At 47.9% G+C, this 25,224-nt stretch overlaps 3 protein-coding genes across 4 annotated transcripts in view; 2 read left to right on the top strand and 1 right to left on the bottom strand.

Annotated features, from left to right (window-relative positions):
- Positions 1 to 3,910, top strand: part of DNAJC5G (DnaJ heat shock protein family (Hsp40) member C5 gamma) — an 8,187-nt gene extending 4,277 nt beyond the window's left edge. The window contains exons 2-5 of one of the 2 annotated variants that reach the window (XM_082357770.1): positions 273 to 486; positions 683 to 827; positions 1,316 to 1,389; positions 1,588 to 3,910. In XM_082357770.1, coding sequence (XP_082213896.1) covers positions 273 to 486; positions 683 to 827; positions 1,316 to 1,371 — 415 coding nt within the window. In that variant the 3' untranslated portion in view covers positions 1,372 to 1,389; positions 1,588 to 3,910. Of the gene's footprint in view, positions 1 to 272; positions 487 to 682; positions 828 to 1,315 lie in introns of both variants that reach the window. The other variant, XM_082357769.1, reaches the window with a different exon arrangement.
- TRIM54 (tripartite motif containing 54) lies at positions 3,877 to 23,897 on the top strand. The gene is made up of 9 exons (XM_082357752.1): positions 3,877 to 4,046; positions 19,036 to 19,208; positions 19,740 to 19,911; positions 21,681 to 21,776; positions 22,456 to 22,689; positions 22,950 to 22,972; positions 23,089 to 23,213; positions 23,352 to 23,444; positions 23,752 to 23,897. Exons 1-9 carry the CDS (start codon positions 3,879 to 3,881, stop codon positions 23,760 to 23,762), a joined length of 1,095 nt encoding a protein of 364 aa, XP_082213878.1. The 5' UTR covers positions 3,877 to 3,878; the 3' UTR covers positions 23,763 to 23,897.
- On the bottom strand, positions 23,790 to 25,224 carry UCN (urocortin). The gene is made up of 2 exons (XM_082357780.1): positions 25,086 to 25,224; positions 23,790 to 24,824 (listed from the first exon to the last, which is right to left on the bottom strand). Exon 2 carries the CDS (start codon positions 24,809 to 24,811, stop codon positions 24,431 to 24,433), a length of 381 nt encoding a protein of 126 aa, XP_082213906.1. The 5' UTR covers positions 24,812 to 24,824; positions 25,086 to 25,224; the 3' UTR covers positions 23,790 to 24,430.

Below are 25,224 nucleotides of genomic sequence, written 5' to 3'. Positions count from 1 at the left end.
ATTCTCCCCCTTGAACCCTTTTCCCTCTACCTTGCTTTCTGACCCATTTTTAAATCCCCAAGCCTTCACTTTGGGGCCAGGTGGGGCCATCATCCTCTTCATTGTGACACGGGAAGGAATGTAGACTTGGGCTGCTTGCCTCCATCCTTTGTACCACATCTCATGCATTCTTTCTTCACCATCTAGAGACCTATCCCTGTCATTCATCCTAACCCTCCCTCCCCAGCCATTCCCATCCTCTTCCCACCCTCCTTTGGGTATTGCTTGGGTAGGAGACTGGCATTGAAGTATCATCCAGACAAGAATCCAGGGGACCCTCAAGCAGCAGAAATATTCAAGGAGATCAACACAGCCCACTCCGTACTGAGTGACCCTAAGAAGCGGCAAATTTACGACCGGCGTGGCTCATTGGGAATATATATATACGACCACTTTGGCGAAGAAGGCGTCACATACTATTTTACGCTGAATAGTTGTTGGTTCAAGGTACACAATTCTTCCTAGTCTCTTAAGAATAAGGAAGGAGGGGAAACCCTCCTCTCTTAGGACAGCTAATCCTCCTCTCCTAGGACAAATGCTTCTGTTGTCTCATATAGCAGGTGCTGGAAGGATTGAGGGAGGGGAGCTTGAATGGAAATACACAAGAACTGCCGGATTGAAGCCATTCTTTCCCACCTTTTAGACGCTTGTCCTCCTGTGTGCTCTGCTTACCTGTTGCTGTTGCTGCTGCTGCTGCTGCTTTTGCTGTGGAGCACTTAAGCCACCACCCGAGGAAGCAGCTAAGAAAAAATATGAGCCGAATGTCCAGAATCAGCCTCCAAGGCCAGGTGAGAACCACAGGCAGGGACTGGGATAAGAGCTGGCACAGGGATGCAGGAAATGGTTGGGGGTGAAACTGTGAACCCCCAACTATGGGCGTCTCAAGTCAGTACTGGGGCGAAGTGAAGAAAGAGAAGGGGATACACTTGGTTTCTGAGTTTGTTTGTGCCGCACACTGACAGTTTGAATGTGATGTTGGCCTCCTATGACTGTTAAGCTTAACAAATGGGGTGGGAGTTAAGGAAAAGAATGGGGTGGGGGACTGTGCCTAGAAAAAGCAGTAGTCGAAGACAAGTTAGAGGATGCAGTTCATTGCATTTACTCAAAAGAAAGGTAAAGTGCCTGAGATTATCCCCTAAAGTGTGGGTTGACTGACATTCACACCAGTGCCACCTAGTGATGTGAATGCATAACTGCAAGGTCACCATTTTTTCACCAGTGGACTAAAAACTTGTTACTACATGTTTACATACGTGTTTTTCAAATTCCATCACAGGACGCAGAGACCATTTTAGAGGAGGGGAAGATAATTCCAGTGACGATAATTATTAAAAGATGAAGAAGAGTGAGGTATGAAAACTGAAATGCAGCAATAATTAAAGGGTAAGAAAAGGATAGACACTAACTTCAGATGAGTCATTAGTGGAAAGTTTATATCTTTATAGTATGGACTACAGGTATTTGTATCCTTACCTATAGGGTGTTGGCTTTAAGTTCTGGGTGATCATTCCTTCTGGTTAATAAGATGCCATCTTCTTCTGCCCTTAGGTGCTGACCCAGTGAGGGTGCCTTCCGCTGCCCAGTCCGCTGGACTCGGTGAAGAGAAGAGCAAGTAGCCCTGTCCTGACATTGACCCTGATTTTCCCCTCTACTTGTAAGACCCCCATCTTCAGAAGCATCGATGGCATCCATCCCAGTGAGGATGCCATCTTTGTCCTTGATGGTATAACTGACCCTGGCCATACAGGGTCACCCAGCTATTCTTCTTTTCTGCTGCAGTCCCAATTTTAATCTGTTAGAGAGCAGCCCTCATATCCCTACCCTTGTGAGGTCTTAGGCAGTGATGACAGTCTTTTCCTGAGCATTCTTTTTCCTGTGCTTTCCTTGGGATTTGAGCCAATGTCAGCTGGTAGGGTCAGCCACTTGTGATATCTCCATCAGGATGCTGATAACCAAGCTGGATGGATCCTGTCCTGGAGCTGCTATACCAGCTAACCCTTCTTTGCTGCAGTTCTGTGTACCAGCAACTCTTAGTGTCAGCCACATTCCTAAGCGAGTACACCTTTCTGGGGGCTGGTCTCATCTTCTTCTGGTGCCCATGCCTTTGGCATTGCCAGCCGCATTCCATACCACCATGAGACAACTCAGGAAAAGAATCAATGCATTTGAGGCTTAGGGGTAGTTATCCCACCTTTGGATTCTCCCTGGACTGCAGCTGCCAGCGTAGCACCCATTAGCAGGGCGCCTGTGGGTTGACTGAAGTTCACACCTCAGTGCCTGCCTGCCTCCGTCCTTTTGACCACATCTTATGCAAGCTGATCACTATATGTTTTGTTCTTAAAACTGGGGCATGAAACGTGTGATAGGGTAAAGACTGCACTCTTACAGACCCTTTCCCCATGTGTGCCTCATCGCACTGTCTGTTTGGTATCCACATCACACCATTTCCCGTCTACGCAGGGTCAGAGTCTAGTAACTCCTCAAACTTCTCTCTCCTGACTGGGAGAGGGGCTAAGGGATGTCAGTGAATAAAAGAGCCTTTGTCCAATCCCAGTGCATATGTTGGGCCCCAAAAAGACAAATTGTGCCTGGGATAGAGAAGAAGTAGGAGAAAAAGATAGAGGACCAGTGTGCACATCTGAGACCAGCCTGCCCTGGAGAGCAGGAGTCCAGGACAACTGTGGAGCTGGGGCAGAGGCTTCCCAGAGCCTTGTGATGATGCCTTTGTCAGTGCTCTAAAATTCCCCTGGAGACTGATTCCACTGGTGCCCGAAATAGGTCCCTGGCATTCCAGTCCTTTCTGCCCAGCTCAGCTACTCTCAATTTCCTAACAAATTTAAAGTCCTTGGAGTGGCTCCAGTGATGTGTTCATGGACCAGAATCCCATACTTTCTCAGGGGCGTGCTCATGAGGTAGTTCCAGGCCCTGGCACACCTGCCAGCTCCAGCCTCCTGGGCTTCTTTTCCTAGGGGGATATAAGAAAGGTCTGGGCAAAAACAAAAATGGGTCCAGAAGTGTTGAACCAGAGCCTCTCTCTCATCTCTGGTGCCCTTGTTCTGAATCACAGGGTTCAGAGGAAGAGGGCCAAGGTCACTGGCTAAGCCTCGGAGGCAGAAACTTTCACTAACTGTAGGTCTGGCAGGATCTTTCCTCCCACCCCGAGCCATGGATGGTGCCTCTCATACAGGCCGATTCAGATTCTGTGTCACTGCCCTGGAAGAGGGGCCCAGGCCAGAGCATGGGGGTCAGGGGCTCACAGGAGCCCCCTGAGTAAGAGCCACTTTGCTGTCCTACCTTCCACCATAAGCGGTGAAGCTCACCCCGGCTCTTGCTCAAGGGAGTCACCCGTTCCTGAGTGAGTCAGGGTCACTCGGTGACAGCTGTGGCTCACCTTACATGAGCTAAATTGGGAGCTGGAATGTCACACACACATGCCCCTTGTTCCCCACCCCCACGTTAAAAAACAATCTCCTCTTTGGGCAGTGAGAGACAAACAGTGCCGCCCATAGAGTGGACAAGAGTGGTTTGGGAAACAAAAGGAGAAATTTCCAGGGACAGAGCCATTCAGGGAGGGAGGGATAGAAAAAGCTACGTGTGCCTGGCTGGGGTACAGAGCAGAGACTCAGGAGAGACAGAGAAGTGTCTGAAAACAGCGATCTAAGACAAGGCAAATTGTTAGAGGAAGGGACAGAAGAGATAGCAGAGCTATTTCGGGAGTGAGCAACAGAAGGGAACACAAGAATCCGCAGACTGTCTAACGTAAACGAGGAAGGGTCCAGAGGCAGTGAGGAAAGGCCAGGACCAGGGTCAAGGCCAGGGTAGGCACGATTGCTGAGGGGATGAACTTCACAGTGGGTTTCAAGCCGCTGCTCGGGGATGCACACAGCATGGACAGCCTGGAGAAGCAGCTCATCTGCCCCATCTGCCTGGAGATGTTCTCCAAACCGGTGGTGATCCTGCCCTGCCAGCACAACCTGTGCCGCAAGTGTGCCAATGACGTCTTCCAGGTGGGCCGGGGCAGGGGCAGGGCCGGGTAAAGCAGTGCAGACTCGTGGGAGACTTCTCATCGGGTCAGCGCTGAGGTCCCAGAAGGTGATGGGAGGAGGGTTCCATGAGGTGGGTGGTGGCTGTCCTGACTGAAGAGCAGAAGAAGAGCCAGGGGTCCTAGCAGATCCCAAAGTAAGCATGAGTCAGCAGCTGCTCTGCAGGCTGGCGAGTACAGCCTGTGCGTGGACAGCCGCTGGGATGCTGGTATCTACAGAGGAAAGGAGACCCGCTTAGAAACTGGGAGGGAAGCGATCCTCCACCAGGCTGTGTGACAGTCTGTGCTAGACTCTGCATTCCAGTTTGGAGTTTGAGATTTCGAGAACAATATGGAAAATCTGGAGAAAATAGCAGTGAGATACTGAAACGTTAAAAAATAAACTCTGTGAGAAAGGTCCATGATGACAGTGAAACTATTTGTATTTAAAGCAAAGCCGAACGCATCCGTCTCTGAGGGGGGCAGAGTTAGACAGTGGGCAGGGGACTGGGAATCCTCCCCAGCTGAAGTTCGCACCTGTGTCCCCCCTCAGACTGGTCAGTAAAGGGACCTGCTGGTTAAAAGGGATTGAGGTCACTTAAGCAGGGAAAAGGCAGAGAATAAATTTTGCTTCCCCAAAATGTAACCCGTCTTGGCTTATGTGTGGTCATGGAGCAAAGCATAGCTAGTCAAATTCACAGATATCATTTTAGCTCCTGGTTTCAAAAATAAAAGCACATACCAGAATGGTTTATATAAATGGGTTTTCTTTCTTGCCCCGTGCCCTGGTGTAGGTTCTAGTAACCTATAAAATGAACAAAGATCAGGGAGAGTGAGGGATAAAGGCACATACACACACACACACACACACACACACACACACACACACACCCTTGCAAATGAAGTGAAAACTCAGAATAGACCAGAGCTGGCTGGCTTAGTGGGCATGGCAGTGATAAGGAACATCATGAGCACATGTTCTTCATCTGTATCAGAAATTATGAGGAAATGTGTTGAACACGTGATTTTCAACTTAACCGAGAAGCTGTTTCCCTTTTAAGTTCTTTAGGGGCAGCATGTTTGGGGGAAAATAATGGGCTGGCTAATTCAGGTCCACAGCTGTGTCCTGTGACCCACCCTTTGCTGTCTGCCGTCTTCACTGAACTCCATGGTCTCTCCTGCCATCTTCCCATCAAGGCTTGTGCCCATCTCCTGTTCCTCTACGTGTCCAAACCTGCCATTATTTGGCTCCAGAGAACCTCGGAGCCAGTGATTTTCCCCCTCTGGGATCTGCTTATCCCGGGCACTAAGTCATGTACCAGAGGCTATGCCTTGCCCACTATCTTGGGTTTTCCCTCGGTCTTAGTAACACTGAACATCCTTCAGGCTGAGATGCCTAGGAGGGAATGACAAAAAGATTTTGCCATCCCTCCTCATGAATTTGTAGTGAAACGTCTTTTCATTAGAGCCTGAAATATGTGAAAGCAAAACAAAGTTTTGAAAGTGAAGGTAACGTGTTCTGTAAAAAATTGGTCAGAATATTAAAGTACATGGCACACAGTGTCGTTGGGAAGAGGACCCAGGGACGGTCCTCCATATGGAGGCTAGAAGATGTTCCAGTCCATCCTCTGTATCTAGACACACTGTTTTGGTTCCTTGAAGCTCTGGAATACTGATCTGGGCCCTGAGAGACCTGGGAATTGTTTGGTACAGAATATTTGGGAGAGAACATGATTCCCAGAGCTTTGGGATGGTTCTGTGCATCTGGACTACTGTGTATCTTTTAGAGTGCAGGGCACCCCTGGGCCCTCCAAGGAGAGAAGTTGAACAGCTCATTTCCTTGCTGCTTTATTTGGGGTGGCCTGGTGGGAGGCTGACCCAGTTCTTCAGCTGCACTTATGTATATACATCTCAGTAGATCTCCCTGTGAAAGATGAGCATATTTAGTTTCTTCACACATTGCCTCCACATTTTGACAACTCTAGGCATAATCAGATTGTCTGTTTTCTAAGTATGGCGACAAGAATAGGACTTGTGGTTTCTCTCTCTTAAAACTACTTAGGAAGAACACCCTTAGAACGTTGCCTAGAAAGTTAATAGGACTTAGAAAAGTGATACCAGTATATTATACACCCCCACACACACACTTTTTTTTTTTTTTCAGACGCTATAGGAATTTATATCATGAAAAGTGAATCTTCACCTCAGGCCCTATGTAATTCCCTTCTCCAGATGGAGGTAGCCATTACCAACTTTCTTGGGTATACTTCCAGAAATTTTCCGTGGTCCGGTAGACGTTTCTGTGTGTGTGTGTGTATACACACACGTTTAAACTAAATTCATCCTATACCTGCCTTTGTTTGCTCTCTTGGCCATTGTTTCATATCCGCACATTCTGATACGCACCTTCGTTTTGGGACTTCCCCGGTGATCCAGTGCCTAAGGCTCTGCACTTCCACTGCAGGGGGCACAGGTTCAACCCCTGGTCAGGGAACTAAGATCCCGCAGGCCTTGCGGCACAGCCAAAAAAAAAAAAAAAAAAGTTCATGCACCTTCCTTTTTCATGGCTGTATAGTGGTCCATTGTTGTAGCTGGGCCACAGTCTGTTTAATCTGCACTCTGAAACATTTAGATGATGCCCAGTGTTCTGCTGTCCTAAAAACTGCTGTGATGGGCAACAAACAAGAATTTGGAGGGAGTATGATCTTATAACATCAGGTTAACAAAAAAGCCAGGAAGCAAAATCTTAAAAGTTAAAATATTTCATTGAGGTAATTCCCTGGCAGTCCACTGGTTACGACTCCGAGCTCTCACTGCTGAGGGCCCAGGTTCAATCCCTGGTCGGGGAGCTAAGATCCCACATGCCACACAACACGGCCAAAAAAGAAAAAAAATTTTTTTTTCATTGAAAATGTTGAACCGTATTAAGGGTTTGGGAGGAAATCATCCATGATCCCACCTCCTCCAACACAATTATTTTCATGTTTGCATATTACTTTCAAGTGCTTGTCTCATATTTTTACATAGTTGCCATCACAATTTAACTAGTTTTCTTCAGAGCTGTGATACAGCTCTCTCTCTCTCTCTCTCTCTCTGAATTTAAACAGAATAAAACACCAAAACACCACATTAACCTTACCCTCTAATTTCTCTCTCTCTCTTTCCCCACACTTGCACCCACTCAGCTACCAAGCATTTTGACTAGAGGAAAGCTGTCGGTGTGGGAATTTGACACAAACATCTTCCCATGTGTTTCTGAATTTGTAAACTCTATTCACTCCTAAACTACTTTAAAGCAGCCTTCGGTTTATTTTTATACCTGCCCCCACTTCACTGTGGGCACTTGTTTATGAGCTGCAACCTGTTGTAACTTAACAGGCAACTAGAAGGCCTTGTAAGAAGGTTGATCAGAAACAGCTTTTCTGGAGGGTGTCCATGTAGGGAGAGATTTACAGAGATGGGGATAGCAATAAAGGGGTCTCATTCTCTCATAAAGGGCAGTCTGGGAAAGAGATGACCTCTTTTACTTCATCCCGAATTCCACTTCTTTACCGGCTAATTGTTAGGACCTGCTGTCATCAAGTACAGGCCAGCTGGTGAAAACCCTACACAGCCTGTCTCCTTGGCCACTTCCACCTGCTACTGAGGGCACCAAGACATCCCCACCCCAGCCCAGCCTTGGGCAGGTCTCCTTTTTGAGAAATTGGTTCACTGAAATTTTGTGAATTGTGTTAACCTTGTAGCAGGCTTAGGATCTTACTTTAGGGAAGAAACTGGGTTGAGTGGGAAACAAAATCATAGACAGAGATTCAGCATTCCTGGGCTCAAGTCCCACCAGCTTCTTCCTTAATTTGTCATGTGATGTAAAGCAGGCTATTTCACCTCTTCAAGCCTGTTTACACATGTATGGATGAAACGGAGGTTTTAAACTGATCTTTAACATCCTTGTAATTCTAACAATCTGATTTCACAAATTCAAGAAATATCATTATGGATTTCCATTTTTTCAGGACTTTGCATTCTGTTACTAGTGTCCTACCTTGGCTCACTCTTCTGCTTACCAGCCCTCCTTTCAGCCAGCCTCCGTTCACAAACCCCTGTGCCACACTCATTGCTAGGTTCTGTCGGGCAGAGCTAGCTCACCACCCAAAACCCCTTCTCCACCCACAGCTCAGCTTTTGCCGCCAACGCCTGTATTCTTCTAAAGCTCAGAGGAAGAGGGCCAAGGTCACCAGACCAAATGTCTGGTCTTCTGCCACCATTTTCCCAGTTTCTCCAGTGTATTCTGAGGGTCTGGCACAGAGTATCTGCGTGGTCCACTATTCATCATTGGCCAGGCCAATAGTTTAGGGGAGGTAGCCTCCAACAAGCCCCCTTACATCCTGGGCCAGTATCTGCAATCAGCATCACTCTGGATAGCCAGGAAAGTGGGAAAACATTCTGAGATAAGAATAGATTTGATAGAGAAACTGCGTTCACGGAGCATCTTTCTAGATGGAACATTTCTGTTGGATGCCATGGACCATTACAAAAGAAATAGAAGGCACCATATAGCTCTTATGCCACACAAAACCCCTGATCATGGCCTAGAATTCCATGTATTTATTCCATTCCATTTTATCCTTCACAGTGAAGAAAGAACAGTTATTTCATGTCCTGTGGTTCTATGTGGTCATATATTTTTAAGGTCTAGATTAAGATTTTTAATAACCATTTGTACAGTGCTTTATAATTTATAGAGTACCTTCATATGTGTGATTCCATTTGAGTTAGAATCAATGTTATTTCCATTTTACAGGGGAGAACACAGGAAACAGGTTACAGTCACACAAACAAAGGGACAGAGTAGGGACATAAATGTAGGTGTTCTGTTTCCTAGAGTGATGGAATTTTCTCTACACATCACATTATTGGCCTGTGAAATTTTACTTTATGGGGCTGGCTCCCTTGTGTAAATGTAAGATTTAAGCAAAGTTATTTCTTAGTCTTAAAATAGAAAGATTAACAGAAGCAGAAGATAGCTTATGCTAACTGGATACTGGTCAGCTGAGAGATCTTTAGCCCAAGGTGGAGACTGTCAGCTATGGAGACGTATTAAGGAAGTTGCCATGCGCACCTCAGAGTATAAAGTTCCTATTTGTGATGAGACCATCTGGGACTCACGATCAGGGCAGGAAGTAATCTCTTTTTGTGCTATAGATCCCTTTTTAGTTTGTGAAGCCTATGGATCCTAAGGACAATGTATATGTGTGTTTTTTTAAGAACAGGGTTTTTAAGTGCATAAAATATATATGATTATAAAGAAAAAGCCAGTTGCATTAGAACACAGCATGCAGTCTCAGTGGGGGTGATATTGCTCCAATTTTATCTGTGGTATTAAAAAAAATTTATTGCAATTTTACTTTTTATTTATTTTCTGCTCTTATGTAAAACTTTATTCCCCAGCTCTGTTGAGATATAATTGACAAAATTATATATATTTAAGGTATACAACATGATAATGTGATATATCTATACACTGTAAAATGATTACCACAATCAAGGTAGTTAACACATCCATCACCTCACCGTTTCCATGTTTGTGTGTGAGGGGTCTAGACTCTCTCAGCAGTTGCCAAGTACACAACATAGTGTTATTAACTACAGTCACCATGCTGTACATCAGCTCCCGGGAACTTCATTTTATAACTGAAAGTTTGTGCCCTTTGACCAACAGCTACCCATTTCCCCACCCCGAGCCTCTGGCAACTGGCTTTCTAATCTCTGCTTCTATGAGTTTGACATTTTTAAGATTTGTGGTGTTAAAATTTAATTGCGGGGGATAGCAATTGGGGGGAAATGTCTTAAAAGGCTCTTAGAAGAGGCAGGAGTGAAAAAAAAGCTTGAGAAACGCTGGAATATAATTACCAAAATAATTAGAACATGTTTTTTGATAGAGTAATATATGTGCTTCTCGATTAACACATTAAATAATGAGATGGGGGAATTCCCTGGCGGGCCAGTGGTTAGGACTCTGCGCTTCCACTGCACGGGGCATGGGTTCGATGCCTGGTCAGGGAACTAAGATCCCACATGCCTAGCGGTGCAGCCAAAAAAAAAAAAGAGAGAAGGAACAGTGGGCCTAATAACTACTATAGTTTAGAAGTAGTGACAAGTATAAATTGTTTTTGGAGATTTGATCAACAACTGTAATGCGATATGAAAATACCCATGATTTCTGTTGGTGACAAAGTCACAGGTACTACTAAACCTACGTGGTTTGTTGCCTACCTTCATAATTGAAGAAAGCGCTCAAGTTCTGCTAGGCACATTAGTGAAAATGAAGATGTAATTGTTTTCCCATCGAGGCTCACAGACCCCTTAAGTTGTAGTCATGGATCTTTTGGGGGCTCTGGCCCCCAGGTTAAGTTCTCCAGCATTTATTCCCCAGCTCTGTTGAGGTATAATTGACAAGATTATACATTTTGTCATACGAAATGTATACAGCATACAGCTTCCGGTGTCTCCCCAAGCATCTAGGCTTGAAATGCCTGAATTGTCTTACTCCCTCCTTTCCCCACAGCCCACCCACAGCCAAGTGATTGGCCAGATTCCACCTCTGGCATCCCTAGTCTTTGCAGGATTACTGCCACTATCTGAGGGCAAGCCTGTGACCTGCACTGACTATGGCTCTTGCTTCTGATCTGTGCCTTTAGATCAGAAGCAAAAGCCATAGTCTCCTCTCCCATGTATCCAAATCACCTCTGTTAGATTAATATTCACTCTAATTTTCTCTTGCAGTTTAGAAACCTTGCCTATAAAGTTAAGTTCAGATCTTTACCCTTGGATTCAAAGCCCTCCATGATTTTACCACAATTATTTTTAAAAAGCCCTTCTTGGGGGCTTCCCTGGTGGCACAGTGGTTAAGAATCCGCCTGCCAATGCAGGGAACACGGGTTCAAGCCCCGGTCTGGGAAGATCCCACATGCCACGGAGCAACTAAGCCCGTGCGCCACAACTACTGAGCCTGAGCTCTAGAGCCTGTGAGCCACAACTACTGAGCCCACGAGCCGCAACTACTGAGCCCACGTGCCACAACTGCTGAAGCCCACACGCCTACAGCCCGTGCTCCGCAACAGAGAGTAGCCCCTGTTCGCCACAACTAAAGCCCGCGTGCAGCAACGAAGACCCAACGCAGCCAAAAAAAAAAAAAAAAAAGCCCTTCTTGGTAAAACCTACCTTTCTAGCTGCCCCCCCAACCCCGCAACCCCCGCCCGTCTCAGGACTCCTCTGTCTGTAACCTAAACTCCTATAGTATCTCTGGTCTCCTGAAACTCTTTCCTAACGACCATCTCCTGCTTCCTGTCTACCCTGTCTTCAAATGGTATCATCTTAAACACCTCCTTCCCTCGAACTAACATGGTTCCTTGCGGTCTCCTAAGTAGCGTTTTCACTTGTTAACTCGCCTGTCACTCTAGCGCCCCCTTTTCATTCACGGCAGGATTGAGCATTGCACTTTTTAAAAGTAAAGGGTTTTTTTTTCCCCCAAACCCAAAGTCCTTGTACAAAATTTGGAAATTATATTAAAAAAAAAAAAAAGGAATCACCCACAATTCTATCACTCAATGGAAATGATTGCCAAAATGTTTAATTTTTATTTTATGTATTTTATAAAGTAATTTCATGGTCTATACAAAGATACTTGGTAAATGTAGATGACTACAAAGAAGAAATTTTAAAATCCTGTAAATCCCATCACTCATTTCAAAATTGGGATCCTACTGTCTATACAGACTTATATCCTGCTTTTTTCATGGGTCTCTCCCCATGTTAAGAACTGTTAAAGATAGTTGCATAATAATTCCTCTATAACTCATTTAATCTTTACTATTAAATAACCAGCATGTTAACTATCTGAAAAAGCAATTTTACTGTTCCTTCTGGTTACAAAAATAATACAGGTGTATTATGTAAAATTTAAACCTCACAGATAATACAAATTGTAGAATGTATAAATCCATCTAAATACACTGGGGCTGTTTCAGAGGAGATGGGATTTCAGGAAGTGCTGACATCAGACAGGAAGAGGGCGATCCAGGGACAGCTAGGGACTGGCAAAAACAAGTGAGATACCGGATCACAGGAGCCAAAACTTTAAACAGAGTGGGATATGGTGGCCTGCAACATATGAGAGGAGAAGGTTGTTATGAAAACCAACAACTCCCTTCCCCCACACTGGTCAGTATTCTTACCATAAATATATCCATTAAGGCTCATTGCTCAGAAAACATCAGCCTTTGAAAGGAGCTAGTGCTAAGTACGAATCCTCTTTTTAGATCTGAGGAAATCTGAGCCCTAAGAGAAATTATTTTCCCAAGGTCATAAATGGCAAATCCCAAACCAGATCTTCAGATCAGTGTTACTTTCCCTATATCATCCTGCATATCATCTCTGTTAAAATATAGAGATGTTGCCAAGAATGGGTAACAATTTTATCTACATATCCAGTACAGGTGACTTTCTCAAAGTAGCCACCTAGCATTTGCAAAAGGTTTGGGATGCAAGACACACAAGTTTTGATAAGGGGAGGGAGTCAGAAAAGGGTTAGAGCAAACGTCCCAAACTTCATTCTCGTTTCACCTTCCTGATGTTTGCCAAAGCTGTGTACCACCTATGCTATGCTTGAGTATTTCTATTGAAAAGAACTCACATTTTTAAAAACTTTTTATTTTACAATATATTGGAGTATAGTTGATTAACAATGTTGTTAATCAAAAGAACTCACTTTTTAAAAAAAATAAATTTATTTATTTTTGGCTGCGTTGGGTCTTCATTGCTTCACACGGGCTTTCTCTAGTTGCAGCGAGCGGGGGCTCCTCTTCCTTGCAGTGTGTGGGCTTCTCATTGCGGTGGCTTCTCTTGCTGCGGAGCACAGGCTCTAGGCACGCGGGCTTCAGTAGTTGTGGCACGCGTGCTCAGTAGTTGTGGCTCAAGGGCTCAGTAGTTGTGGCACGTGGGCTCCGTAGTTGTAGCTCGCAGGCTCTAGAGCGCAGGCTCAGTAGTTGTGGTGCACTGGCTTCGTTGCTCCGCGGCACGTGGGATTTTCCCACGTGGGCTCGAACCTGTGTCCCCTGCATTGGCAGGCGGATTCTTAACCACTGCGCCACCAGGGAAGTCCCAGAACTCACTTTTAAAGTTGAAATATTTATCATTCTCAATGACAAAATCCATGAAAAATCACCAGTTTTATAGGCTGGTTATTTTTTCTAATATGCATTGAGATAAACACATTAAAAAATTTAAATGTCCATCCTCGTATCACCTGAAATCTTCACACCTGTCCTCAGTATGTATGCTGTATTGGGGGAAGTACTGAGCACATGGGTAGCACAGTGAGGCCTCTAAGCAACATGCGTGTTGGGCCATAAGCTCGAGGGCCTGGAAAATGCAAAAGAAAAACTTTACTATTTTATTACCAGTCAAATTTAGCCCCAGTACCAAAGGGCATATATGTACACGTATATATATATATATATGCTTCAGGGTCTAGCAAAGGAAGTGGGGCGGTGTGGAGTTGGGTGGGGGAAACATTGCCAAAGCCATCACAGAAAGGAAGGGGTGCCCTCGAGGTTAGGAGGAAAGCCAACCAGAAGTAGGATATGGCAGGAGGAGTTGAGCTGTGGAAGAGGGAGGGACTCTGGGACCCAGGGATGAATGTCAAAGCTGCGCTCATCTGTGGCATCTGCTCCAGGGAGCAGCACCACCCTGTGGCCAAAGCGATGCAACCCTCCACCTCGCCCGCCCTGTGTGCTCTCCAGCTCCCAAGAAAGGTGGTGTTCTTCAAACAAGGGATGGACGGTTGACTGCCTGAGTACTGATTGCCTCTCAGAGCCCCTGGTCCTGGGAGAATGGTCATGGTTAGCCAGTGGGAGGAGCTACCACAGAAATTTCTTTGGCAGGTGGGGAAGCGATGAAGAGGTAGAGTGCCTCGCCAGCCCACCTCAGGCCAATCCCTGAGGTCAGTCCTCATGTGGGGAGTCTGAAGTAGGACCCTTGGCCAAGATAACCCAACAAGTCCTGATTACTTTTTCTTTTCTTTTGTAATACTGTGGTAAAATCCACATAATATAAATTTACTATCTTAACCAGTCTTTTTAAAAATTTATTTATTTATTTATTTGACTGGGTCTTAGTTGTGGCATGTGGGATCTTTAGTTGCAGCATGTGGGATCTAGTTCCCTGACCAGGGATTGAACCCGGGCCCCCTGCATTGGAAGCGTGGAGTCTTAACCACTGGACCACCAGGGAAGTCCCTTAACCAGTCTTAAGTGTGCAGTTCAGTGGCATTAAGAACATTCACATTGTCGTTCAACCATCACCACTATCCATCTTCAGAACTTTCATCATCCCAAACCGAAACTCTGTACCCATTAAATAATAACTCCCCATTTCCCCTCCCCCAACCCCCGGCAACCACCCTTCTATTTTCTGTCTCTGTGAATTTGACTATTCTAGGTGCCTCATATAAGAGGGATTATACAGTATTTGTCCTTTTGTGACTGGCTTATTTCACTTAGCACAGCATTTTCAAGGTTGATCCATGTTGTAGCATGCAGTCCTGGTTACTTGTGTCTCTGTTATTTTCTACTAAAATCTATGTGACTTTTATCAGTATCATATATTCTACTTCTTACTGTGTCAAACGTGAATTTTCTTTCTATGTTGATAACATATTTTACTTTCCTTAATTCTGCCAGCTCACTTTTTTCTTCCAGCTTTGCTCCCTTATATCTCTTCTTTAATTAAGGAGACTATGTTTTCTTCATTTCTTTAAAAATGTTAGATTGAAATTGAATTGTTTGCTGGAGCAATTCTTCTTCCAGAGGGTTTTCTTCATCTGTCCTTTGCTCATCTTGCTTTCTTTTCCCTTTTCTTTTTGTAATATCTTGGCTTGTATCTCCTGTTAGATCTCTTCTGCTTATCACTCCTCTTTGTATAGGGGTAGCTTTATCTGGTGCTGAGGGTGAATTCTTCACTCAACCCTGTTTACCTTGGCTTCCTTCCTCTGTTCTCTTAAATGCAGACTGGCTAGCTGGATGTTGTCATTGGTTTGTAATCTCTGCTTAGCTCTTTGGCTTCTTTGGAAAACAGAGGGGTATGACCTGGATTAGTAGGCAGTTGAGTGTCCCAATTTGGTTATGTTGCCTCAGAATATTTTTCACACAGAATCTGATGAATTATCTGCCGTGGGGGCAGGGAGATCCATCTCCCCTGAGATTTGAGCTATTTCTTCTTTTCACAGACAAGCAGATCATTCTGGTTGCCCGCTGGGCCCTCTTAGCGCTCCGTGGCAACGGGATTTTGGTTTGATGGGTCATCTTTTGTTTATTTCTGCTCAAATAACTTCAATCCACAGTTGCACAGTTGCAAAGTTGATTTTTAGGCTGTCCTCTCTTTTCTGTGTGACAAGTTGTTGTTTGGTCCTTCATGACTCTTTTACTAAAATGTTTCACCTGAGGCTCAGAGAGACAGATGTTAGCTCTGGGCATCATTCTTCAATTGGCCTAAATTTTATTGTATCTGACAATGCAGTATAATGATTATTAGGATGGGCTCTGGGGTCCGAGTGCCTGAGTTCAAATATTGATTCCGCCACCTATTAGCTGATGACCATGTGCAAATTTATTTAACTTTTCTGGGCTACAATTTCCCATGTTTGAAATGGGGCTAATGACATGAGGATGAAATGAGTTAATACAAATAAAAGGACTTAGAGCAAAGCCTGGCATAAACTAAGTGTTCAATAGGTGTTAGCCTTGTGGTTATATTTCTTGTAGTCCAAGTTAGGGGGTAAATGTTCATTTCCTCCACCATCTTTACAAGAAATTCTTGAGGGTTAATTCAGTAATGTCTGGAAAGCCCACAGCACGGTGCTTGACACATAATAGGCCCTCAAAACATGTGTTGACTGTTAAATAATGAGTATAGAGGAAGAGTGCAGCGAGAGAGGGAGGTTAGGAGAGGCTACTTAGCAGTTTGTCTTTGCTCTGGGTCAAGACTTTAGAATACGCCCCCTTTCCTCCCATTCAGACATTTACTGAGCACCTTTATATGCTTGCCACCAGCAAATCAAAGAGAAGTAAGATCCTTCCAGGAGTAAGTCTGCAGGCTTAGAGCTCTCCTAACACCATCTTGCTCACTTGGATTCTAAATATTGAAAGATTATTGTATTAAGCAAACAAAAGCCCAGCGATCTCACACTTTAACCCAGTCTTTAAACTAAACTCAACAATATTCATACAATTCCAGTTACTGAGAAGGACAGATGCACAAACACAGCCTTGAATAATCTCAAGCTAATCCGTTCTAGCTTTATGATGGGCTAAAATGTTAACTTCTTATAATTCTAAAGAAATTCCCTGACTTCCCTGGTGGTGCAGTGGCTAAGAATCCTCCTGACAATGCAGGGGACACAGGTTCGAGCCCTGGTCTGGGAAGATCCCACATGCCGCAGAGCAGCTAAGCCTGTGTGCCACAACTACTGAGCCCACATGCCACAGCTACTGAAGCCCGCGCACCTAGAGCCTGTGCTCCACAACAAGAGAAGCCACCGCAATGAAAAGCCCATGCACCGCAATGAAGAGTAGCCCCCACTCGCCGCAACTAGAGAAAGCCCGCGCGCAGCAATGAAGACCCAACGCAGCCAAAAATAAATAAATAAAATAAATTAAAAAAAAATTCCCCCAAAATGTAATATTTATGATATGCCTGTCACTCTCCCCAAGATAAGTCACCCAATTCACAGTGGGGCCACATTTCCTGCCTTGCCTACATCTCTTGCTACCAAAGGATCAAATAAGACTCTGGACTTGGATGCCCTCTATGTGCTATAGGTGCTGCTGCACACGCATTAGGGTCCTTCTGGTTGATGTATAGCATAAGGATTTGGAGAATTTTATGGAACCCAATTGCGGGAAATACACCTGAACATACAAAGTCACAGGTGACTCTCTCTCCATTACTCTCTAAGAGTGCATGGTATTCCAGCCAATTAGGATTAGGTTCGGCTGTAAAAGACAGAAAACCAAAAATAACAATGGCTTCAAGTAGGTAAAATTTTTTCTCTCCAGTGAAAGTATGGGTAGGCAGTCCAGGACTGCCTCATAAGAGACTCACTCCTTTTATCTTGTTGCCATTCTTGACATGTGGCTACTTCATGGCTCAAGATGGCTGCTTCAGCCTATGCCAGTCCATATTTTTAAAAATTCTTATTTACTTTATTTATTTTTAGCTGCGTTGGGTCTTCGTTGTTGTGTGCAGGCTTTCTCTAGTTGCGGTGAGCGGGGGCTACTCTTTGTTGTGGTGTGCGTGCTTCTCATTGAGGTGGCTTCTCTTGTGGAACATGGGCTCTAGGCACACAGGCTTCAGTTGTTGTGGCACAAGGGCTCAGTAGTTGTGGCTCGCAGGCTCTAGAGTGCAGGCTCAGTCGTTGTGGCACACGGGCTTAGTTGCTCTGCGGCATGTGGGATCTTCTGGACCAGGGATGGAACCTGTGTCCCCTGCATTGGCAGGTGGATTCTTAACCCCTGCGCCACCAGGGAAGTCCTGCCAGTCCACCTTCATTCCAGCCAGCAGGAAGGAGAGAAGAGGAGGAGTAGGGCATGCCCTTCCCATTAAAGATACTTCCTAGAAATTGCACAAAACATTTCTATTTATATACCATTGGCCAGACGCAGTCACCTGGTCACACCCAGCTGGAAGGGAGGCTTGGTCACATGGTCTTTATTCCATGTGTCTTGCTAAAAACTCAGGGGCTCTATTATTGAAGAAGAAGGGGTGAATATCGAGCAACAATAAGCAGTATTTACCAGTCTTTCATCTCTGCTGCTCTCCCCAGATTGACTGTTTCTCTTCCTTGCAGACCAGCCTTCTCTGTTCACAGTGTCTGACCCCTCACACCGTCCACTTGCACAGATTTTGGGGTGGCCACAATGTCAGCTTTTAGCCCAACTTCACAAGTCTTTTTTCAGTTCAAAAGCTGCAAATGGTCTAGTCACCTCAGCCTCTGTGACTCGATTCCAAGTTCCTAGAGAGAAAATTTGATTGGTCCTGTTGGGTCAGGTGATCACCTCCTCAATTCTGAGCCAAGCATCTGTGGCCTGGGCCATGGCAGGGCTCTCCCATTTAGGATGCGATGGAGCAAGTTCCCTAAGAGGTGTAAGCGGGAGGAAGTGGTGAGCAGCTCTGGTAAACCCTTCTTCTGAGATTCCTCCTGTCATAACACGCAGCCCACTGGATGTGGTTGTCAGTTTGCTCTCCCTGAGGGTAATGTGATGTACCTGTTCATGTTTTATGCCCAGAGCCTAGCAATTACCTGACACACTCAATGTTTATGGTAGAATAAATAATCCAATCTCGTCCTTAATTGTACAGAGGTTGAATGCTTGCCCAAATATGCATAGTAGGGCAGTGTTGGGGCAGCACAAGAACCCAGGACTCCTGATTCCCAGTCCCTGGAGTGATTTTCCCGAATTACCCGGCTCGATATGTCTGCCCCATTGTTCAGCACTTGTCTCCGTGCCCCTGACCGTGGCTGCAGAGAACGTCCCCCAGATGTGGCCCGTGAGAGCCCCAGGCTGGAGGATTGCAACACTCAGAGTCCATTTCCTACTTTGGCCTTCCTGCTGAGGTCAATGTCTCCCCACAGCTCCAAGCTGGGCCGCTTTGAGGAGAGATTGCCCTAACTAGGCTTGATCAAGCTAGGCTCTGGATGCAGGGACACTCAAGGAGGTGGGCTGAGTAACAAGGCAAAGGTGGGAAAGTCTCCATGGCCACCCACCAAGAGCTGCTCTCAGAGGCGCGTCCAGCCATAGAAAAGAGCTGATGCTTCCTCTTCACCACTCTCCTACTCCCCAGTCCCCGTGATATTCCCCCTGCCTCCTCCCAGTTCCCCCATGACTCACTGTGCCTTTCTCTCACGCTCCCCATCCCCACAGGCCTCAAACCCTCTGTGGCAATCCCGGGGCTCCACCACTGTGTCTTCAGGAGGCCGTTTCCGCTGCCCGTCTTGCAGGCATGAGGTTGTCTTGGACCGACATGGTGTCTACGGCCTGCAGCGGAATCTGCTAGTGGAGAACATTATCGACATTTACAAGCAGGAGTCCTCCCGGTGAGCTGTTAGGGTCTCTTGTTTCTCTAAAGTGCAGGGCCTGGGACACAGCCAGGGAACCCATCAGGGCCAGAAGAGAGGAGCTGAAACGATCAACCTGCCTCTTCAGTTTAGTGATGAGAGGACTGGACCTGAGAAGAGGAGGGACTTGCCCCCAGCTCGTCAGGTCACCCAGCTCAGGCAGCCTCTGATTCCTGGTTAGTGCTTCCCCCTCTTCACCTGGGGAGGGGCTGGCTGTCCACCAGCAAGGTCCTTGCCAACCCTCCATGACGTCCCGCCCCACGGGACTTCCCTGCCCTGGAATAGAAACTACTCTTGGATCTAGGTCTCCGCTATGCCATAGCTCTATTCCTCAAAGGAAGAGCCCCGTGGAAGTCACTCGCCTGCCCAGCCACAGCACCAGCTGCAGGGGCAGAGAAGGTGGCGCTGGGTGGTGGAGGCTGAAGAGAAGGTGTTCATGGAGCCTCACACTCTTGCCCCCCACCCAGCCTGGCCCCTGACCTTCCTGCCACCCTGTCCGCTCCTCTCCAGGCCGCTGCATTCCAAGGCTGAGCAGCACCTCATGTGTGAGGAGCATGAAGATGAGAAGATCAATATCTACTGCCTGAGCTGTGAAGTGCCCACTTGCTCTCTCTGCAAGGTCTTCGGTGCCCACAAGGACTGTGAGGTGGCCCCACTGCCCACCATTTACAAACGCCAGAAGGTATCAAGCAGCAGAGGGAGCAGGCGTGTGGGGGTGGGGACATAGGAAAGGGTCTCAAACTATAGCCTCTTACTCCACTTGGTTTCAAAGGCAGGCAGATCAGGGCTGAAGTCCCAAGTCTATGCGTGACTCAGTGTGTGACCTTGGGTAAGTCACTTGACCTCTCTGGCCCTCACGTTCCTCACTTGTAAAATGGGGATGAAAATGCTTACCCCTGAGAGCTGTAAGGATAAAATGAGAAATGGATGCAGTATGGTGGACTCTCAAGGCCATCTCACTGTCACACATCTAGATTCTACATAAAACATAATTTAAAAATTAAATTGGTAGACACTTAGGAAGTAAAGGAAAGCTCCAAGTGCCGGTGAGGTGGGGAGAGGAGGAGGGGAAGTGGGATGAGAACAGAACCCTGAGTGATAAGCACGGAAAAGGCAGGATTTCCCACAGGGCAAATTATTACTGAACTAGAGAGATGAGATTATGCCTCCAAACTCCTAAAAGGTGGGGGGCCTGCAGTGAGGACCCCCAAGGATCCCAGGTTAAACTGGAATCCCAGGAATCCCTAAAGTGGTCAGTTGTGCCACCTGGCTTTTGACAAAAGCAAATGCAAATTCTGCCTGGAGGAAAAACCCTCAATTTAGGCCTTGGGTTTTTCTTAGATTAAGAACAACAAAAGATTAGCTCATGATTGAAGATACACAAAGAAATTCAGATACTGGAAATACTGAAGAACGGAAAGTCACTTTGCATAAAATGCTTTAAAATGGAATTTTAAAATAAGCAATAGGGACTTCCCTGCCGGTCCAGTGGTTAAGAATCTGCCTTCCAATGCAGGGACAAGGGTTTGATCCCTGGTCAGGGAACTAGGATCCTACATGCTGTGGGGCAACTAAGCCTGCACACCACAATGAAGAGCCCGTGTGCTGCAACAAAGATCCTGCATGCTGCAACAAAGGCCCAATGCGGCCATAAATAAATAAATAAATAAATATTTTTTAAAAGCAATAATAGACTATCAAAAATGCAGATCTGACAAAGAACCAAATACAACTTTTTGAAATGAAAATATAATTGTTGAAATAAAACATTCAAAGGATGAATTAAATGACAGATTTCTCTCAGGAAGAGAGGACTGGGGAATTCCCTGGCGGTCCAGTTGTTAGGACTCCACACTTTCACTGTTGAGGGCCCGCGTTCAATCCCTGGTCAGGGAACTAAGATCCCACAAGCCACAGGGCACAGCAAAAAAAAATTTTTTTTAATCAAAAAAAAAAAAGGTGGGGAAGAGGGGACTGAAAAAACCACTTAGAATACAGTACTGGGAGATGAGGAGGTTGAGAATGAGAAGGTCTAACATATATCTAATCAGAGTCACAGAATGAGAGAATAAAGAGAATGGAAAAGAGGCAATATTATCCTAATGGATAATCATGAAGAATTTTTCAAAATTGATGGAAGGCATGAATCTACAGATAAAGCATCTAGGCCAGTGCCTGGCATTTGGTGGATATTTGGTGAATGTCTCTTCCTTTCTCATTTGGTGGTGGAGGACTTCCTCTCTCCACCTCCTTCCAGAATCCATAGAAGGTGCTTCCACACTTCTTGAATGGCTCCAAACTCTCTAGATCTCTGTCAGAGCTGCCCTGAAGATGCCCTAATGGTGGAGGGGAGGGGGCAGTCCTTTCCTGGGCAGCCTGGCCAGGGTGGGGGGGGGGCACAGCTCTTGACTAGGTCCTCCAGCCCTAAGTGCTGGCCTGTGTGTATGGCAGAGTGAGCTCAGTGATGGCATCTCGATGCTGGTGGCAGGCAATGACCGTGTGCAAGCAGTGATCACGCAGATGGAGGAGGTGTGCCAGACCATTGAGGTGAGCCTGGGATGGGAGGGAGGGAAAGTTTCTGGACTCCTGGAGGTGGATCACAAGTAGTGGGATGTGCTTACCAGGCTGCTGGTTTGAATCCCAGCTCTGTCCCTGACTAGCTCTGTGATTTTGGTCCAGTAACTTAACTTCTCTGTGTTCAGTTTTTCTTGTTTTTAACTATATAAAATAGTGATGAGAGAATGATATGTTAGCTACCTCATTGGATCTTTTTGAGAATTAAATGAGATAATACAAGTAATATAGACAGCACTCATGAAGCTTCTTTAAAATATAGTGTTATCTGCTGAGAGAGTAGATCTTAAAAGTTCTCATCACAGGAAAAAAAAAATTTGTAATCTATGTATGGTGCTGGATGTTAACTAGACATATTGTGGTGATCATTTCACAATATATACAAATATTGATTCATCATGTTGTACACCTGAAGCTAATATAATGTTATATGTCAATTAAACCTTAACAAAATATATATCATTATTATTACTGAAAAGATCTGGGAATCAGCAGCCCTTGGCTGGAGTTCTGTCTCTGCCACTAATTTGTGGTGTAATCGACAGGTCACTTTTCTTCTTGGCTGTCTGTGACTTCCATTAAGTCGGGAGTGGGACAAGTAGCCCCGTGCTCTCCCAGTTATGAGGTCTCATCCTTGCTTCCGGTCTTTCAGGACAACAGCCGGAGGCAGAAGCAGTTGCTAAACCAGAGGTTTGAGGCCCTGTGCGCAGTTCTGGAGGAGCGTAAGGGTGAGCTGCTGCAGGCGCTGGCCCGGAAGCAGGAGGAGAAGCTGCAGCGCGTCAGGGCCCTCATCCGCCAGTACGGAGACCACCTGGAGGCCTCCTCTAAGCTGGTGGAGTCCGCCATCCAGTCCATGGAGGAACCGCAGATGGCGCTCTATCTGCAGGTGGGCTTTGGGGGGATGGTGTCAGGCTGCCTAGTGGCTGCAGTGGGGGCCTTGACACGCGGAGACCGGGTTCAAGTCTTATTTCTGGCACCTACTTGCCCCACGGCCTTGGGCAAATCACCCCCTCTGAGTGCATTATTTCCTTAACGAACTGGGACGCGCATCCCCACCGACCCCGCAGGACTGTGTTGGGCATCAGAAATGGGACTTTGCCAGAGGTTGGCACAATGCTTACTCTCACCCTCTTTTCTTCCCTGCAGCAGGCCAAGGAGCTGATCAATAAGTGAGTAGGTGGAGTGGGAAGGGAAAGGAAGGGGCCGAGGGGGCTCCGCTGCCACCGGGAGGGGGTGAGGGTGCTGGGTGTTTCCAAATGAGCCGCTGCAGCTGCGGTTGCCGCAGGGTCGGGACAATGTCAAAGGTGGAGCTGGCTGGACGGCCGGAGCCGGGCTATGAAAGCATGGAGCAATTCACCGTGAGCGTGGAGCATGTGGCCGAAATGCTGAGGACCATCGACTTCCAGCCAGGTGAGGGAGCGAGGATGGGAGGGGGCGGCGGGCCGCTAGGACTAGGCGTCCAGACCCTCCAGGTTGGGGGTCGGGGGATGGGTGCAAGACGGCCAGAGAATCGGGGACTCCAGCTCACCCAGCCTTCCTTCCGCCCAGGCGCTTCTGGGGAGGAAGAGGATGAGGAGGTAGCGTTGGACGGGGAAGAGGGCAGCGCAGGGCCAGAGGAAGAGCGGCTGGAGGGGCCGGAAGGTGAGTGTGGGCATTGGCGGGGTCTGGCTGGTACGGCCCCTCCCCCAGCGATCTCCCTCTCTGCTGCATCAGGGATCGCTTGGGGCCCCTACTCCCAACCTCAACCAGGAGGGGTGCGCCCCCTAGCGCGCGTGCTGAAGTACAACTTTCTTTCCCACCATCCATTCCTCTGGGGGTTTGGGAGTCCGAGTTGGGTGGGGAAGTGGAGGAGAAACCCTCCTGGCTAGGGAAAGGGAGTGAGCTGGGCTTTGGAGTTGCCTTGTCTCTTTGGAGCGCCCGCCCACCGAGCTTTCTTTCCCGGGGACAGGCCTGCACTGACTCGCCCCTGTTGGGGAGGCTGCGCACCCGCGGCCTGGCGCTCGGGTGGTGAAGGACCTGAGCAGGGACCACCCGCCACCCAGCTCGGAGCGCCGCCGCGGGGGAGGGACTCAATAAAGGGCTAATGCGTCCCGACCCGCAGCTCCTTTCACTGCTCACTCTCTCAGCCTCGGCTTCGGCGACGATCGCATCACCATCCATCCCAACCTTCTCCTAATCTGGGACCATTTCGGGGGCGGAAGTGGAATGAACCCCTATTGGGCACCTCCTCGATATCAGGCACGGATTCGCAAGCCCAGTGCCAAGAGGGTCGGGGGTGGTGCGGCGGCACCGGGGCTTGAGTTCCTGGGAGACTTGGGGACGATGGGGACCGCAGGACCCTGGCTGAAAGCCGTTCTCGCGGAGCCCTCCCGCAGCATCTGGTCCCCTCTCGCCGACCTGGGAGCCCCACTTTCCCACGGGTTTACACCCTGCTGTGGTTCCCCGCGCCCCGCAGCAGAGGCCAACGGCTCTTCGGCACTTTTATTAAAAACTAGTAACGCGGAGAGTGCTCAGGGTATCCCTAGGCCGCTCTAGCCCCGCGGGACTGGGTCAGTTCCTGTCGCGCACGTCTCAGCCCGGGGGTGGGGGATGGGGGTCGAGATTTCCGGGGCCCCAGACCCCGCCGATCACTTGCCCACCGAGTCGAATATGATGCGGTTCTGCTCGGCGCGCTCCCTCTGGCTCTGCGTCCGCGCCAGCTCCAGCAGGGTCCGTAGCAGGTGGAAGGTGAGGTCAATGGACAGCGGAGGGTCGTCCCGTCGCGGCCGCTCGCCTGTGATCGCGGATCCCCATCGGCCCTGCCCCGCGCGGCGCGGGAAGCGCTCCGCCAGCAGCAAGAGGAGCGCGCGGGCCCCGCCGCCGTGGTTCCTTGTCCCGGGGCTCCAGCGCAGACTTGGGTCCTGGACCCCGGCCGCCGCCGCCTCCGGGCTCCACTGGCTGCTCCCCGGGCGCAGTTGTGCCAGGAGCAGCAGCGCCGCCAGCAGCGCCGCGCGTCCCGCCGGCCTCATGGTACCACCGGCCCTGGACACACAGGCGCAGCGCAGGGTGAGGTGCGCCAGGGGCAGTCGCAGGGGGAGCCACTCCCCTTCCCGCGCACTTCCAGCGCCCCTGTCGGGCCCCTGCGACTGCTGCCCGGTGCCCACAGCCTTCCCTCCAGCCCCAGCCGCTGCCCAGTCCTGTGCCACCCTTTTCTCCCTCCCTCCCTCTTGGCGGGTCGCGGTGGGTGAGCTGAGCGCAGTCCCGGTGCTGAGGGAGTCTGGGCGGACACTGAGAGCCACTCACAGTTTGCCGGAGAGCGTCTGTACCCTGCAGGAAGGAGCTCCTGTCTCGGTCCCTCGGGGCGGGCTGAGGGCGCCTTGGGGAACACGGGGTCTGTCCCGGGACTGCCGCCAGCCTTATATAGCGCCAGGACAGCTCCGGC

This window comes from Balaenoptera borealis, assembly GCF_965194805.1.
Source record: "Balaenoptera borealis genome assembly, chromosome: 15".
Taxonomy (NCBI): Eukaryota; Metazoa; Chordata; class Mammalia; order Artiodactyla; family Balaenopteridae; genus Balaenoptera; species Balaenoptera borealis.
This window is presented reverse-complemented; position numbering and strand designations above follow the sequence as displayed.

Bases quoted from the DNA above. Each gene is read 5' to 3' on its own strand.
- TRIM54 (XM_082357752.1), top strand. From the start codon at position 3,879: ATGAACTTCACAGTGGGTTTCAAGCCGCTGCTCGGGGATGCACACAGC. The intron at 4,047-19,035 runs GTGGGCCGGGGC...CCATCCCCACAG, and splicing joins GTGCCAATGACGTCTTCCAG to GCCTCAAACCCTCTGTGGCA. The intron at 19,209-19,739 runs GTGAGCTGTTAG...GCTCCTCTCCAG, and splicing joins TACAAGCAGGAGTCCTCCCG to GCCGCTGCATTCCAAGGCTG.
- UCN (XM_082357780.1), bottom strand. From the start codon at position 24,811: ATGAGGCCGGCGGGACGCGCGGCGCTGCTGGCGGCGCTGCTGCTCCTG.